Source organism: Vulpes lagopus, chromosome 1 (genome assembly GCF_018345385.1).
Source record: "Vulpes lagopus strain Blue_001 chromosome 1, ASM1834538v1, whole genome shotgun sequence".
Taxonomy (NCBI): domain Eukaryota; kingdom Metazoa; phylum Chordata; class Mammalia; order Carnivora; family Canidae; genus Vulpes; species Vulpes lagopus.
The window spans coordinates 70,463,593-70,478,979 of record NC_054824.1 but is presented as its reverse complement, the minus strand read 5'-3'; the positions used below and the strand labels follow the sequence as shown (position 1 = coordinate 70,478,979).

The 15,387-nt window shown below is 46.4% G+C and overlaps 1 protein-coding gene across 4 annotated transcripts; it reads right to left on the bottom strand.

The window, feature by feature from the left end:
* Positions 1-858: 858 nt before the first annotated feature.
* Positions 859-15,363, bottom strand: VPS52 (VPS52 subunit of GARP complex). Of its 4 annotated transcripts, none has more exons than XM_041768291.1 (20): positions 14,882-15,363; positions 14,151-14,235; positions 13,963-14,015; positions 13,704-13,779; positions 13,446-13,513; positions 12,971-13,146; positions 12,432-12,582; positions 12,034-12,134; positions 11,813-11,945; positions 11,617-11,674; positions 11,120-11,253; positions 10,502-10,657; positions 9,918-10,036; positions 9,401-9,524; positions 9,012-9,107; positions 8,789-8,896; positions 8,505-8,570; positions 2,025-2,136; positions 1,698-1,816; positions 859-1,504 (listed from the first exon to the last, which is right to left on the bottom strand). In XM_041768291.1, exons 1-20 carry the CDS (start codon positions 15,155-15,157, stop codon positions 1,358-1,360), a joined length of 2,358 nt encoding a protein of 785 aa, XP_041624225.1. In that variant the 5' UTR covers positions 15,158-15,363; the 3' UTR covers positions 859-1,357. The 4 variants fall into 4 exon arrangements, with proteins under 4 accessions (XP_041624225.1, XP_041624229.1, XP_041624230.1 ...); XM_041768295.1 differs by having other exon boundaries at positions 14,963-15,363; XM_041768296.1 differs by having other exon boundaries at positions 15,068-15,363.
* Between the last annotated feature and the right edge of the window lie 24 nt (positions 15,364-15,387).

The window sequence follows — 15,387 nt, the reverse complement described above, 5'->3', positions numbered from 1 at the left end:
GAGAAGGCACCGCCCCGCCACGGCCCCGCCTCGCGGCAGCCAATCGCGAGGGCCCGCCCGCCGGGCCCGCCCTGGCCCCGCCCCACCGCCGCCGGCGGCGCGCGCGGCGGCCTAGAGGCACCCTCTCCTCCACCCCGCCCCAGGCCCGGCTCGCATCCAGACACCCCACGCCGGGGGTGGAATTCTTTTTCCTTCAGTAGCTCGCTGGGACTTGGGAAGGAATGCTCAGGCCATGTGGGAGAAGGAAACAGAGGAAACATCCCCAAATTACCATTTTCTCCCGACTGCCTGCGCCTTTCCCGTTAGGACTTAAAAGGCGCCCCCGTGTCTCTTCTGTCTAGAGTCTGAGTTCAAACGAGGTGTAGCGGTGCAGTAGGAAGGCTCCAAGCAAACACAGAAATAGATGAAACAGGCACACTGCAAACCTGTCCCACCCCCGCCCTGGTGTGAGTGCTACAGCCCTCCAGCCCTCCATGCAAGTTAAGCCCCTGGGAATCAAGGTAGCCTGTGGAACAGTGCCTGAGGCTGTACAACCGTGTTCCCAGCCCTTGAGGGATCGGCCTTTTTTTTTTTTTTTTTTTTTTTTTTTTAGGTATTTGCCATTTTTAACCAGGGGCCACCTTCCTCCACCAGGCTGGTTACTCATGACACAGTCCCCTCCCTAAAACCAACGCTGCTACTTCTTTGGCCTGAAGCAGCTAGAGATTAGAAGTTACTATCTGTACCCCTTCTTCTGGACACCCACCAGAAGGGAAATAAGCCCAGGAGGTAGCCAGAACAAAAAAGTGATCCTGGAGCAGAGGTGGGGGCCACTTGAAGGCCCCAGGAAGAAGGAGGAAGGAAATGAGAGAAGAGTAGTATGTCATATTAAATATTTATTGTTTTCTGCAGACTGACCTTGGAGTAACTCTCAAGCCAGGAGAGGTCTTGTTAGTGTTCAAGTTGCTGAGATCTTAGGTCAAAAAGCTACAGAAAAGAAATCACTGAGTGAAAGGGGGAAAAAAAAATCAATGACTTGCCTTGCCACCAATTCCAAGAGTTGAGGCGTTGCACCTGAGGCCATGGTGACAAGAGTTGAGACTGAAACAGTGAAGATTTTACTGGGGGAAGAGAACTTGGGTGTGGGGGAAGGGGTGGTGAAATCAGGGAAATGATAAAGGCTTTTGGAAGCCCAGGGGGAGTGGTCCTGGGAACCCGAAAACAAGGTGATCCAGCTTATTCTGATGAGGCAGGACAAGGCATGTCAAGGACCTGGGAGGCAGGTGGACAACTGTTAAGGAAACCCCAGGTGAAGAAGAGTCTGGGATGGAGTACAGAAGTCCATGGAGAAGGCGGGTGGATCCCAGGGTCTGGCACATCAAAAGTTGGGCTTGTGCTTCTTGAGCTCCACCATAAGGTGATGAATGTTGATAAGCTCCGCCCGGGCAGGGAGACCTCGGAGCTGGGGCTGAGAGAGTACCCGGTGGAAGCGATGATAGAGCTGGATCAGCTGGGTCAAAGCTCCCTGGTCAGAGAAAGTCATGAAAGATCAGGCTGTGGGGTGGTGCTAGAGATGGCATCAGGAATCAGGCTAGGGCTCATCCAGAACTTTGGGCATGCTGGTAGTTGAAGGTCATGGGTCACCTGGATGATGCTGAGCCCAGAGAAAACAACTGATAGGGGTTGGAGGGAAGGGAGGCCTGGGAGCTGCAAGTTACCTGGATGATACTGGTTCCATTTCTGAAGTTGGTGAAACTCCGCATTACATCCTGACTCAGAGACTCCACTGATGATTTCCAGGAACTACCAAAGCCACGGATCAGTTGAGTAACCCGGGCTGATGGCAGGAGCAAAGAGAGAGGGTCTCAGAGAAGGACTTGGCTAGGTGATCTTTGACCCCTACGTCCTCCCCAAGGCACAGCCCTCTTCCACATCCAATCTCATTTTCCTGCTCTACCCCCTCCTCATGGAATCTGCCTCCTCTCATTTTTCTTTTCCACGCCCCTTACCACTAACTCCACCACCTGACCACATCATCTGCATACCTTCTTCCCCTCGAAGTCGCTCAGCCTGTCCACGTTCAATTAAAGCCTCGGCTTCCTTCACAAATGCCACCAGACCCCCAAAAGGGGGAGACAACAACTCTTCAATGAATTCCTGTAGAAATAAACACACACACATACACATAGTCAAGTGTCCTGGTATCAAGACATTTTCCCACTTCTGGCATCATGAGTGACTAGATCCTCAGAATATTGCCAGAGCAAATTACATACTTTAAGACACCAATGGTCCCAAAACACTAAACTTAACTGGGGAGCAAAGCACAAGTAATTGGGATCAGAGCCAGAACCAGAGAGGTAGGCAGCTGGGAGAGGCAAGGCTGCCAGAAGACAAATGGCGATGGCAACTCTGCTATCTGGAATCTGAGCCTGATGCCAGACTCAAGTGGAGAAGCGGAGACTGGGCCTTTTGTGAGAGCCTCAAAGGGGTGCTGACATAAATCGAGGTGGATTATGTCTTTCAGTAATTTGCCTACTGCAAACGCAGAGGCAAATCCTCTTGACAGAAAAATATCCTCAATCTCATTTTAGGCCCATATGACTCCCCCTGATTAAGACAGAGCAATGAACTCAAAGATCGTCAGACACATATGACAGGAAACTACCATGAGAAACAGTATAAACAATAAGCAATGGACTTAGACTACCAAAGACTGCCAACATCAGAACTGTCAGATACACAGCAGTTGTGAGTTCTGTATGAAACATTCAAAGAATTAAAAATATAGACACAAAGATGACGACTCAACAAGATGAGGAATGGACAGACTTGAAACAAAATGAAATTTTCAAGAGATGACTTAAAAATTAAAAGTCTTTAATTTTAAAAAGTCAACAGGTTATACAGAAGATTAGAAATACCTGAAGAATGATACAGCAAATTGAATTTTATAATTGAAGAAATGACTTAAAATGTAGCACAGATGAGATGGGAAATTTTGAGACATTGAGGGTTATGGAAATCTAGTTCATGGATGTAGGCAGTGATCACTGATGGCTACTGACAGAAAAGGAACCAAGAAACCATTATGTGCCCCCAATGGAAGTACATACTACTAGCTCTCAACTATTCTTGGGGGGGGGGGGGGGCAACCAACTGCAATCTGATTAAGACTTTTCATCTAACTACACATTTATGGAAAAAAAGAAAAAAGTCTAGCCATACCATGGAATGCAATCTGCAAAATCTAGACTGTATTCTGTTATTCTAACATGACAGATGACTCAGTTACTTGGTTTCTTCCACAGATAAATTGCAGAGGAGGGAAGCAAAGATGGAAGGGCACTCTATAGATCACAGAGACATATGTATGGACCATACATGGATGTTGATTTGAACTATAAAAACCATTTATGACTGAGAAAATCTGAACACTAGCTCTTTTAAGATCATTTTTTTAAAGTGTGATAATATATTGTGGGTTTTCTTTTTTTAAAGATTTTATTTATTCATGAGAGACACACAGAAAGAGAGAGGCAGAGACACAGGCAGAGGGAGAAGCAGGTTCCATGCAAAGAGCCTGACGTGGGACTTGATCCCAGGTCTCCAGGATCACACCCTGGGCTGAAGGCGGCGCTAAACTGCTGAGCCACTGGGGCTACCTATATTGTGTTTTTTAAAACACATCCTGACATAGATGAAATGATGATGTATAAGATTTAATTCAAAATAACCGGGGGTGGGGGGGTGGCGTGGGGGAATCCCTGGGTAGCTCAGCGGTTTGGTGCCTGCCTTCAGTCCAGGCATAATCCTGGAGTCCAGGATCAAGTCCTATTTCGGGCTCCCTGCATGGAGCCTGATTCTCCCTCTGCCTATGTCTCTGCCTCTCTCTCTCTCTCTGTCTATCATGAATAAATAAATAAAATGTTTAAAAAACAAAAACAAAATAACTGGGGGGCAGGCACAGAAGGATGAGCAATGGGTGCTGATAGAAAGGAATAAAACTGTCCCCAAGTACTTACTGATTGAAGATCTGCGATGGTACTTGGGGCTGCGACCCCTGGGAGAGGACCCCAGAGGATCCACTATGCTATTAGTATGTGCATTTGAAATCTCCCAGAATAAAAAGTTAAAATTGGGGTGCCTGGCTGGTTGAGTCAGTAGAGCATGTGACTCTTGATCTTGGGGTTGTGAGTTCAAGTCCCATGTTGGGTGTAGAGATTGCTTAAAAATAAAATCTTTAGGGGTGCCTGGGTGGCTCAGCCAGTTAAGCATCTGTCTTTGGCTCAGGTCATAATCTGAAGGTCCTAGGATTGAGCCCCGCACTGGGCTCCATAGTCAGCGGGGAGCCTGCTTCTCCCTCTCCATCTGCCACTCCCCCGGCTTGTGCTCTCTCACTGTCAAATAAATTCTTTTAAAAAAATAAAAATAAAAATAAATAACCTTTAGAAATTTTTTTAAAATGGCAGGGCTGAATGAAAGCAAGAAACCCAAGCTTGATAGTAAGATCTGGTAGGGTGAAAGTGAAACTTTTAAAACAATTTCCATTTAAAAATAAAATCTTTGGGGTACCTGAGAAGTTCAGTCAGGTGTTTGGCTCTTGATTTCAGCTCAGGTCATGATCTCAGGTTGTGGGATAAAGCCCCATGTTGGGGCTCAGTGCAGAGCCTGTTTGGGATTCTCTGTCCCTCTCCCTTTGCCCCTCCCTGCTCCCCGCCTCACCCCTACTTGAGCATGCTCTCTCTAAAAAAAATAAAAATGAAAAAGTCTTTTCTACTCTTCCCACCAAAAATCCACTTACATCACTGAAGAATGTCCAGTAATTAATAAGTAATTAATAAGAACGGATCTTTCTATAACTGAGGGATCTTCATTTGTAATGTCATTTTGAACAGAGATTAAATAACCAAATTCAACCTATTCCAGTTGCCCAAATGCAATAACCCACTTTTAACAATATAACAGTGGGGAGGCACAGGGAATATACTGCAAAAGGAAGTTCAGCTAAGAGAGATGAGCTGTCCTAACACAGTAGCCATGACTCACATGTAGCTATCAATCACTTAAAATGTGGTTAGTTAGGGCACCTGGGTGGCTCAGTGGTTGAGCATTTGCCTTTGGCTTGGGTCCTGATCCCGGGGTCCAGAGATCTAGTTCTGCATCGGGCTCCCCGCAGGGAACCTGCTTCTCCTTCTGCCTATGTCTCTGCCTCTCTCTGTGTCTCTCACGAATAAATAAATAAATAAAATCTTTATTTTTTAATTTTTTTTTTAAGATTCTATTTATTCATGAGAGACAGAGAGAAAGGCAGAGACACAGGCCGAGGGAGAAGCAGGCTCCATGCAGGAAGCCTGATGCGGGACTCGATCCTGGGCCTCCAGAATCACGCCATGGGCCGAAGTCAGGCACTAGACCGCTGAGTCACCCAGGGATTCCCATAAATAAAATCTTAAAAACAAAAACAAAAACAAAAACAAAAAAACCAATAGCATTTTTTTTTTTTTTTAAGATTTCTCTATTCACAAGAGACACACAGAGAGAGAGGCAGAGTCATACGCAGAGGGAGAAGCAGGCTCCCCACAGGGAGCCTGAAGTGGGACTCGATCCTGGATCCTGGGATCACGCCCTGAGCCAAAGGCCAATGCTCAACTGCTAGGCCACCCAGGCGTCCCCCAATAGCATTTCTATATGGCAGTTAAAACAACAAGAAAATTTCTTTCTAAAATTATACTATTTAAGTAACAACAGTTTATTTAAAGGACAAATTCTAAAAGAATAGATCAAAAAGCCTAAACAATTAGAAAAAAAAAGTAATTATTCCTGGTAAGTCCTAGTACTCCTAGTAATTATCCCTAAATAAATGTGGATTTATTCCTAGTAGGAATAACTACAGTAACAACTAGCACACTAGGGATTGAGAAGAATATTCTTGACCAGATAAAAGGCATCTACAAAAACACTCACAGCAGTGTTACTCCTAATGGGGAAATGAGGAAAGCATTCCCTTTAAAATCAGGAACAGGATAGGGGTTCTCACTATTACACTTCTATTCAACTGCTCAACATTGTCAGAGAGATCCTAGCCAGAACAGTAGTAGATCAAAGACGTAAGAAACTAAAGACAAAGGATTGGAGACTATACATTTACTCCTAGGAGGGTGAAATCTACATAATCTACATATTACATCTAACTAGGAATAACTCTGGCCAAAGATTTGCAATGTTTTTGTGTTGAAAATTACAAAAGGTTGCAAGAAGATATTAAAGAATATCTTTAAAAATGGGAAGCCCAAGTTCATGGATGAGAAGTTTCAACATCATAAACTATCAATTCTTCAAAATTGATCCAAACTGATCAATGCAATTCCAATCAAAATCCTTAAAAGTTTTTTCAATGTGAAAACTTAACAGCTAACTATAAAATTTATATGAAAAAATCAAGAGGCCAATAATATTCAAGGTATTCCTGAAAAAGATAGAATTTGCATAATTATATAGCATAATGTTTGCATAGTTATAAAGCATTATAGTTAAAACTGCACGACAGGTCAAATTAATCAATAGAATAGAACAGAGGGAAGACACATATATTTATAGTTTTGCTATGTGACAGAAGCACACTGCAGATCAAGTAGAGAAAGGGATTTTTCCATAAGGGCTTCTGGGCCCATCGTTATCTATATTAAAACATTAAATTAGGTTCTACCTCACATCATACACAAAATCAATTCCAGGTAAATTTAGAGCTTAAACATAAAAAGCAAGATTCTACAACATTAAGAAGAAAATGTAGTATAATGTTTTTCTGATGTTAGGATGATACGAGATTTTTCTTTTTTCTTTTTAAAGATTTTATTTTATTTATTTATGAGAGACACACAGAGAGAGGCAGACACAGGCAGAGGGAGAAGCAGGCTCCATGCAGGGAGCCCAACGCAGGACTTGATCCCGGGACTCCAGGATCACGCCCTGGGCTGAAGGCAGGCGCTAAACCACTGAGCCACCCAGGCGTCCCTGAGATTTATTTTTTAAGATTTTATTTATTTATTTATTTGACAGACAGTGAGTGAGAGAGAGAAGAGAGTGCATCAGCATGGGCAAGGGGCAGAGAGAGGAGAAGCAGGCTCCCCACTGAGCAGGGAGCCCAATGTGGGGCTGGATCCCAGGACCCTGAGATCATGACCTGAGCCAAAGGCAGATGCTTTACTGACTGAGTCCCCCAAAAGCCCAATATGAGATTTCTTAAATGAGACAGAAAAATCAAGAAAAAATCAATAAAGCCAATCACATTAAAATTAAGAATTTGTCCATCATGAGACAACATAAATAAAAGTAAAAAATAAAGCTCTGAAATATATCTGCAACCTATACAACCAAAAAATTGGTTTCATAAATATATTTTAAAAATCGTATAAATTAAAAAGAAATACACAACCCAATTTTAAAAAGGCCAAATGCTACAACAGATATTTTATGGAAAAGAGAACTTTGTATAACTACTTAACATTTGAAATGATGCTCAATTTCAATAGTAATCAGAAAAATGCATATAAAGACCCCTAAGGAGATACCTATACCAGAATGGCAAAGATAGTTTGGTAATACCATGTGTTGTAGAAAATATAGCTCAATGAGAATTCTTACACATTGCCAGTAAAGAAAAAACTAGTATACCACTTAGGAAAACTATATGGCACTGTCTCATGAGGTTGAATGCTGGCAAACCCTACAAGCAACAAGCCAAGGCCTACTTCCAAGAGAAACTTTTATAAAACTTCTCTCCATCTACATGCACTAAAAAACGTAACTGTTCATAAAACAACTCTCACAGTGGCAAAAAAACTAGAAATAATCCCAAGGTCCACTTGCAGGAAAAAATGTTACATTCACACAATATAAAATTATATAAAGTAAAAAAGAAAAAGCTGTAGCTATATGTCATAATATGACAATGTTGGAAAAATTATGCATGAAAAAAATCCTGTGATTGCTTTTATGTCACTCAAGAATAAAAATAAAAATAAAAATAAAAATAATAATATAATAAAGGTGGGGAGGTACCTGGCTGGCTCAGCAGATAGAGCCCACAATTCTGGATCGCGGGGTCATGAGTTTGAGCCCCATGTTGGGCATGAAGACTACTTAAAAAAAGAAAATAAATAAAAAATAAAAACGTTAAAAATAAATAAGTACAACTAAGTTAATTAGTTGCCATACTTACAGCTATATTTTTGAAAGCAAGAGCATGGTAAACACAATACTTAGGTCAAGAAGAGACTTAAAAGTGTGATGGGCAAGGAAATGGGCTGAGGAAGAATTCATTGTTTAATGCTGGTTATCGTCAAGGTAGGTGAAGGCTTCAGGGGTGTGTGTATCGTTAAAAAAAACACAAAAGGAAAGGAAACCAGTAGTTCCAATTCTGGGTACATGAAGCCCTTTACCTGCCACTCCCTAAACACACTCACACACAGAACAGAAAATAGCACACGAGACTCTCCCTCTCTTTTTCCCCACCCCCCTACCTGTGTCCGAGCATTGAGCAGCTGCTGGAAACTCTCAACCTCTTTGCTGTCATCTGCAGCCCGCTCCTAAGGGAAGACAAAGGGAAATCTCAAGTGTGGGAGAAGCAGCCCTTGACTTCAGGATATCCCCTTCCTTCCACATTTACTGTACTTGGCCAGGCAATGCGCCAGATGCCAAGAATAACTTATGGAACAAGACCAAGCTCTGTCCTCACAGAGCAAACAGAGCAGTGAGGGAGGCCAAACCCTCTGGGTAGGGAGGAAGAGAGAAACAGTGTCTGTACCATTAGCACGCCCAGCATCATGTCATAGTTGTTGATCAAAAACACAAGTTGCTCCTTCCTTGAGGAGAACTCAGCTGCCACTCGGAGGACAAAATTTTCCACTTCCACCTGGAAAAGCCAGAAGGAAGAGGTGACATGAGAAGGTGAGGGCACACAGTGCTCCTCACACTGCAGGCCACTGAAGCAGCCCAGCCACTGGGAAGTCTCTCCTGCCCACCCTCACCTGTAGCTGTCCTAGCAGCTGCATTGTCCGTTCATTGGGAACTGTCTGATTGATGCTGACAAGAGCAGACGAGAACTCTGCATATCGGCGCGTGATCTTGGGAAAAGAAAAGTGGTAATAAAATCACACCAACCCCCTGACCCAACCAAAGCAATCTCGCAAGTCCCTAGGAGCTGGCCCATCAACCTCTGTGACTCCCACCCCCCAATCACTATAATCAATGATGCCAAATTCACCCTGAATTCACATACTCCTAGACTGCCCCACACACAGAGTGTGCCCCAATATCCAGCCAGGCCCACAACACAACTGGGAACCCGACCAACCCCCATAGTGAAGCTAGAGCCCTGCCTTTTGGGAACCCCTTTGTTACCCTTGCCCTCTCTCACATAGTGGGGCCGAGTATCCAGCCCCCCTAGGCGCTGAGGGTCAGTGCTTCGGACACTCTGGACATTCATCTCCAGGATCAGCTCAAACCGTGGCCACAGCAAGGCAAGCACTTGCTCCCAGTACCTGCAGACTTAATCAGAATCAGAGATCAGCTGGCAAGAAATGTGAGGGTCGTGATGAGCACTAGGTGATAGATGCAACTGTTGAATCACTATTATCATACACCTGAAACTAAGAGGACACTGTATGTTTACTAACCGGAATTAAAATAAAAATTTAAAAGGCCAAAAAGAAATCTGGGAGGACGGAGGTAGGGTTTCTGTGGGGGAACCCAGCTGATGGCTGATGGAGGTTGGACTAGTATGAATGGTGAGGCAGATAGCAGTACTGTCCCCAGGCAGATGAACGGGAGTAAGAGTCAGGTGTCAGGTCAGCAGCAGCCCAATGGTCAGAACAGGACCATGTAAAGCCAAGGGTTCAAGAGCAATGGGGCATCAAGGACCAGAACTCAGTGACCTGTCCAGGGCAGGAACATCCCTCTTCGCTGCAATGTTACGGAACCGGAGGACGATGTGGATACAGAGAAAAACAGCAATGGCATCATAGCAGTCCGTGAGATAGGACTCCAGGTGTTTCTATGATTCAGGGATAGAAGAATTGGAAAAGAGCGTTCATTATTCTGTCATTCCTAGTGGCTACAGACAAATGCACGTACTCCTCTGGGAATGCAGCCCTGGGAGCGAGGGTAGGGAGCTCTCAGGAAATGCCTCCTCCTTCCCTGTCCACTAGCCCCTCAGGTGGTCCTGCTGCCTTGCCCATCAGGATTTAAGATCACGAGCCCATCACAGCAGAATTCAGGGCTGAGCACCATTTCAGGTACCCCTCCATTTTCAGATGCTACTGCCTGGCTATGGGTCAGTAGTAGGGGTACCTCAGGGACCCCAAGCTTTGAGGGTTTCATATGCTCTGTGAGTACAAGGCTTAGACATTTTAGAATTAGGGGGGGCCTGGTTTCAGTATTACCAGAGCTATGACCCTCTACAGTGCTGCAGAGGACTGAGGACAAAGGGGTCTAAGAGCACAGGAGCTGGGGATCTTACCAGGGTCATGCCAAGGGTGCGACCCATGACAGCATGGAAGAGATCATGTGCAGCCGAGCCGGATACAACAAAGAATTCGCAGATGAAAAGATATTCACGGCAAGAATTGTCTAGGAGGGCGTAGTGCTGGCTGCGGAAGAGGGCCTCAAATGGATACTAGGATGGAAGAGGTGAAGAAGAGGGACAGAAGGGATGGACCCCAATGCTGACTCTCCATAGATATTGCTGGAAAATCAGCAAGCCTGGGTAACGAGAGCTCAGGTCTTTCCCATCTAACCCAAGTGCAGGCTGTGAAGGAGCATCCTGAATGGGTACTGAAAGGGGTAGAGGGACGAGGGGCTCAAGAGAAGAACCCACCCCCACCTGCTGTTATTGTACCACCCAACTCTACAACCTACCCCAAGATGTTCCCTTCAGCCAATCTCTCTCTATATATGTCTTGAAGTCAATGGTCTCAACCCTCTTCACATCACAGAACACTTGGGTGACCCAAGGTCACTCCCCGTTCTAAGGGGATTGATACAGGGGACTGCAGGGTGGGAAGCTTTGCCCCGAGGTCTGGCCTCTCCTACCCATGCCCAGCACACCCTCATGACTGACTCTCATCCCTTCTCCTACCCTCTGTTCTCCCCGCTGGGCAGTGTGGGGCACCAGGATGGGGGCCTCCAGTTCGGTGGGGGAGATGACAGAGCCACGGGTCCCCAGGGTGAAGATGGTGTTCCTGCTGCGGAGGGAAGGCTTTGAGAAGAATCGTAAAGGATCAGAGTCAGGGAAAACAACTAGATCACAATGGTGACAGACTCAGAGGCTCATTACCTCCAGGGACCGCAGGCAGCCAGACACAGCCTAGATGTCCCTCCTTCCCAGTACCTTGGCCCCACTTCATCTGACACCCGGGAACGGGCTTCAGAGAGCTCCTACCCTCCCTGCCATCACATGTAGAACTATGTGTCAAAAGGATGCATGCCTTTTTCGGGCGGCGGGGGGCGGAGGGGGGGGATAGCCATTATCACATTCTCAAAGGTTTTGGTCCCAGAGAAAAAGACAAGAAGCGGTGCCTTTGAGGCACTGTCACTATCAAGGCCTACTACGTGGGTTCCTCAGTTCTAGGATATCTTTCTTTGCTGTGTCTTCCACACCCATTAGATCATCCTTCTCGGCAACTTCCTCATACTAAGAAAAAAAGAGAAAAGGGAACCAGTAAGCATCTCCTCCCCTGTTGTGATAAAACAATTTTTCCCCACTGTCCAGCCCTGCCTGGGGGTGGCCCCTCTTCCCCAATCCTAGCCATGCCTCGCTCCTTGGCCTCACCTGCACTTTCATGAGCCGCCCTAGGTAAGAGCGATAGTAAGACAGGTAGATCTTGCTCAGCGTTTCCACATACTCATCCCTGATCTCCTTTGCCGTTGCCCGTTCATTGCCCAGCAGAAACTGGTAGAAGAACCTGGAGAGGCCAGGGACAAGTCAGTCTCCCCACCTTCCCCAAGAAAGCAGACCCCTCACCAGGCTGAGCCCTTCCTTTGGGCAGTGACCTGTACTTGAGCAGGGCCGTCTGGGGGATCTGATAGTTGGTCATTGGTTTTCTGAAGGAATAAATCTTCTGAAGGATGAACTCTCGGATCTTTGTCACCGCCTGGACATGGGGGGAGGAAACAAACACAGGGCATGAAGCTGCAACCTTATGACTGTTGTGGAAATGGTGGGGGGAGGGTCACATTTCAAATACAGGAGGATAGAGGTTGGAGAAGACCTCATCAGTATTTCTGAAAGTTTTCAGGGGAACCCAGAGATGTGAAGATGAGCTCTGCCAGTAAAGGCAGGGTGAAATTCTTGGGGATGGGCTACAGTGAGCGCTGCTGGGGAAACCCAGGTTGAAGGTGTCAGGGAGGCTGGTTCTAGTAATCTTGGGGGTATCATCCCCATCCCTCACCTTCACCCGTAGCCGGTCAAGTATGCCTCTGACATCAGCACAAGCCGCTGTGCCTCTAGCCTCCTGCTCTCGGACTGCAGCCGCCTTGGCATCCAGTTCCTGCAGCTGCTCCAGGAACCTGGGCTCTGTCACTGGTGCCTCCAGAATTGCCCTGGGTAGCAGGGACAGGTGGAAGGGGTTAGGAGGGAGACCCAGACATCACTAGGTCCCAAACTATATTCCTTACATCCAGCCTGTCACCTCTCCCTTCACACGCTGAGTCACATAGTCAGGATACATGTACAAAGTCTCCTGTTCCTGGAACCTCCCCCAATCCCATGTCCATAAAGCCTTAAACCTCCCAACTAAATGCCTGACCCTGGATCATTCCTAATCTTTGATGCCTAAAGCATGCATCAAGGTTGAGTTGTCAACCACCCATCAGTTTCTGGAAGGCGCTTGAAGAGCTGAGGCCAGGAGACCCATGTGGTAAGTAGGGTAGGTCATCCTAGACCATCTACCTGCTACAGACATTATAACTCTTCAAACTGGCAACTTACATGATCAGAGCAGAGGGCACTATCAGACCATCGACAAGTTCCCCAAGTTTTCCCCGAACTGCCTGGCGGTTTCGAAGCCGAATATTCATGGCTCCTGACTGTTCCTGCAGTGTCCGGATCTCAGAGCTAATAGAGCTAAGGTCACTCTGAAAAGCTCCCAACATCTGCTCCATGCGCTGGGGGGAGGACAGAAGATGTTGTTGGAGCACCAAAGCGTTGGCAAGGGACAAATGGGCCACCTAAGTTTATTGGTAAAGTCTTCAGTATCAGTCCTCGAAGGTAGGTGATGAGGTAAGAAGTATCCAAAAGGTCACTGGCAAATAACATTAGTTATGGCAGTAGCAACAAAAGGGTCTGCTAAGGTCATCCTGAACGTAAATCTAACTATCCCCACCTGAGGATGATGACTTAAAGAACAACACCAGACCATGATCTGGTTCAGGGTTAAGAGGGATCACAGGTCAGGGTTACTAACCTCAAGAACAGCATCGCAGGCTGTGATCTGGTTGTGGAGAGACGCTATGTTCTCACTCTCCTGGATATCTAATCCACAAAAAGTCAAGGGGCCTCACCATAAAGCTGGAGATTCTCAGACCTGTGGGACTATTCCCATTTTTCCCAGAGATGACAGAACCCGCCATGAGAAGATGTCAGCCCTTGCTGGGCTGCATGCACCATGCTCCGCAAAATCTCTATTTTAATAACATCACCCTTTTTCTCTACTGGAGGATACAATCTCGAATGGATTTCTGCTCAATCTGCTGTAGTTCCAGCTCAACCTGCTTTGAATAGTGACGGAGATCCACACCCTAGGGGAACATTAACACGACAGGTTAAGAGGAAGTGGCAGTGAAGAGACCCTAGAAAGAATCAATAAAGGACTAGAAGGTGAGACACCAGGGTGATGTTGTAAGAGTGAGAGACTGTCCTTTTTTTTCTTCTTTGAGGGGAGGGTAAGAGGAGGGATAAATCAGTACAGCAGAAAGCCTCACCGTTTTAAGAGCTTCCTTTACTAACTCATCCTCCAGATTTGCCTGAATGTGAACTAGAAATAGAAATTTATCATAAGGGTCCAGCTCCCACAAACGAACATCTGTACACCATTCCCCACCTTATTACTTCCAGCACCCATACCTCTTGGATCACAAGCAGTCTGCATCCACCTTATGCCATCACTTACCATCCACTTCATCCAGAATAAATTCATCAGAGGAGATGTCCAATTCTCCAAGTGGCAATGGCTCCTGAAGACCAGGGCCACCCCCCTAGAGAGGGACAAGTCAACAGGAAAGGGCACAGGAAGAGAGAGAGAGAACAAATATAACGGGATAATCCACAGACCTTCAAGGTTTGGGGAAGGTGGGGCTGGGCTGGGTTTTTACTGGGAAGCCATGGGCACTGGGTCAAAAAATTCCAAAAGTCTCACACTGTCCCCAATCTGCTATTTGGGGCTCCTAGGTAGGGAATATAACAAAAAGACTCAAAAGCCACCACAAGAGTAAAGGAGGAGTTGCAGAGGACAGGGCAAAACTTACAGTTGAGTTAGGATCCCCAGACTCCTGCTATCTTAGGTGTTCTATCACAATCCCTGTGGGGATCACCTGCCCTTCTAGAAATGTCAGCTAACAGTGTTTACCTGTGGGCCAGGTGCCATTTTTCATACATTCATTCATTTCATCATACCCAACAATTTCTACGGTGAAGTCTTATCATTTCCTTCACCTTAGACGTGGGGAAAGTATAACACAGAGAAACTGATTAACCCGCCCAACGACACACAGCGTGCAAGAGGCAAAGCTGGAATTAGAACCCAGGCGATCTGACTATAGTCACGTTCTTAACCTTTACACTATACTGCCGCTGTATTCTGCCCTCAGATCTGGAAGTTAACTGAAATTCTGCCACTGGCACCTGAGTCGGCCATTCTGACTCCAGTGCAGACTCAGACCCGACTCCAAGGACGGATACGGAAAAACACACAGGAAGCATCACCGTTAACAGCCGCTCGCCCACTCTTCTGCCTAAACCCAGCCCAGGCCCTTCTGACGCGAAGACCCCCGGACAAGACTCCGGAGAGAAAGAGCCCCACGTCCGCACCAGCGGGCCCTCCTCCTCCTCCATATCCGAGGTCCCGGCTCTCAGCAGCAGCTCTCGCGCAGCCGCCGCCATGGTCGCAGCAGCTGCCATTCTGCGCAGCCTCACTTCCGGCAGCTGTCCAGTCGCCGTAGGTCCGTCCTTGGGGTGGACCTACAAATCCTAGAGGGTCTTGCAGAGAGCGAAATCGTTCCCAGATATTTGAATTAAGTTGTTGGACTCCAGCCTTCCCCTTTCAGCCCTAACCACTTGACCCAACTGCAAATGGGAACTGGATATCTGAAGCACAATCTCACCCCGGAACCTTTGCTGCTCTCCCTCTT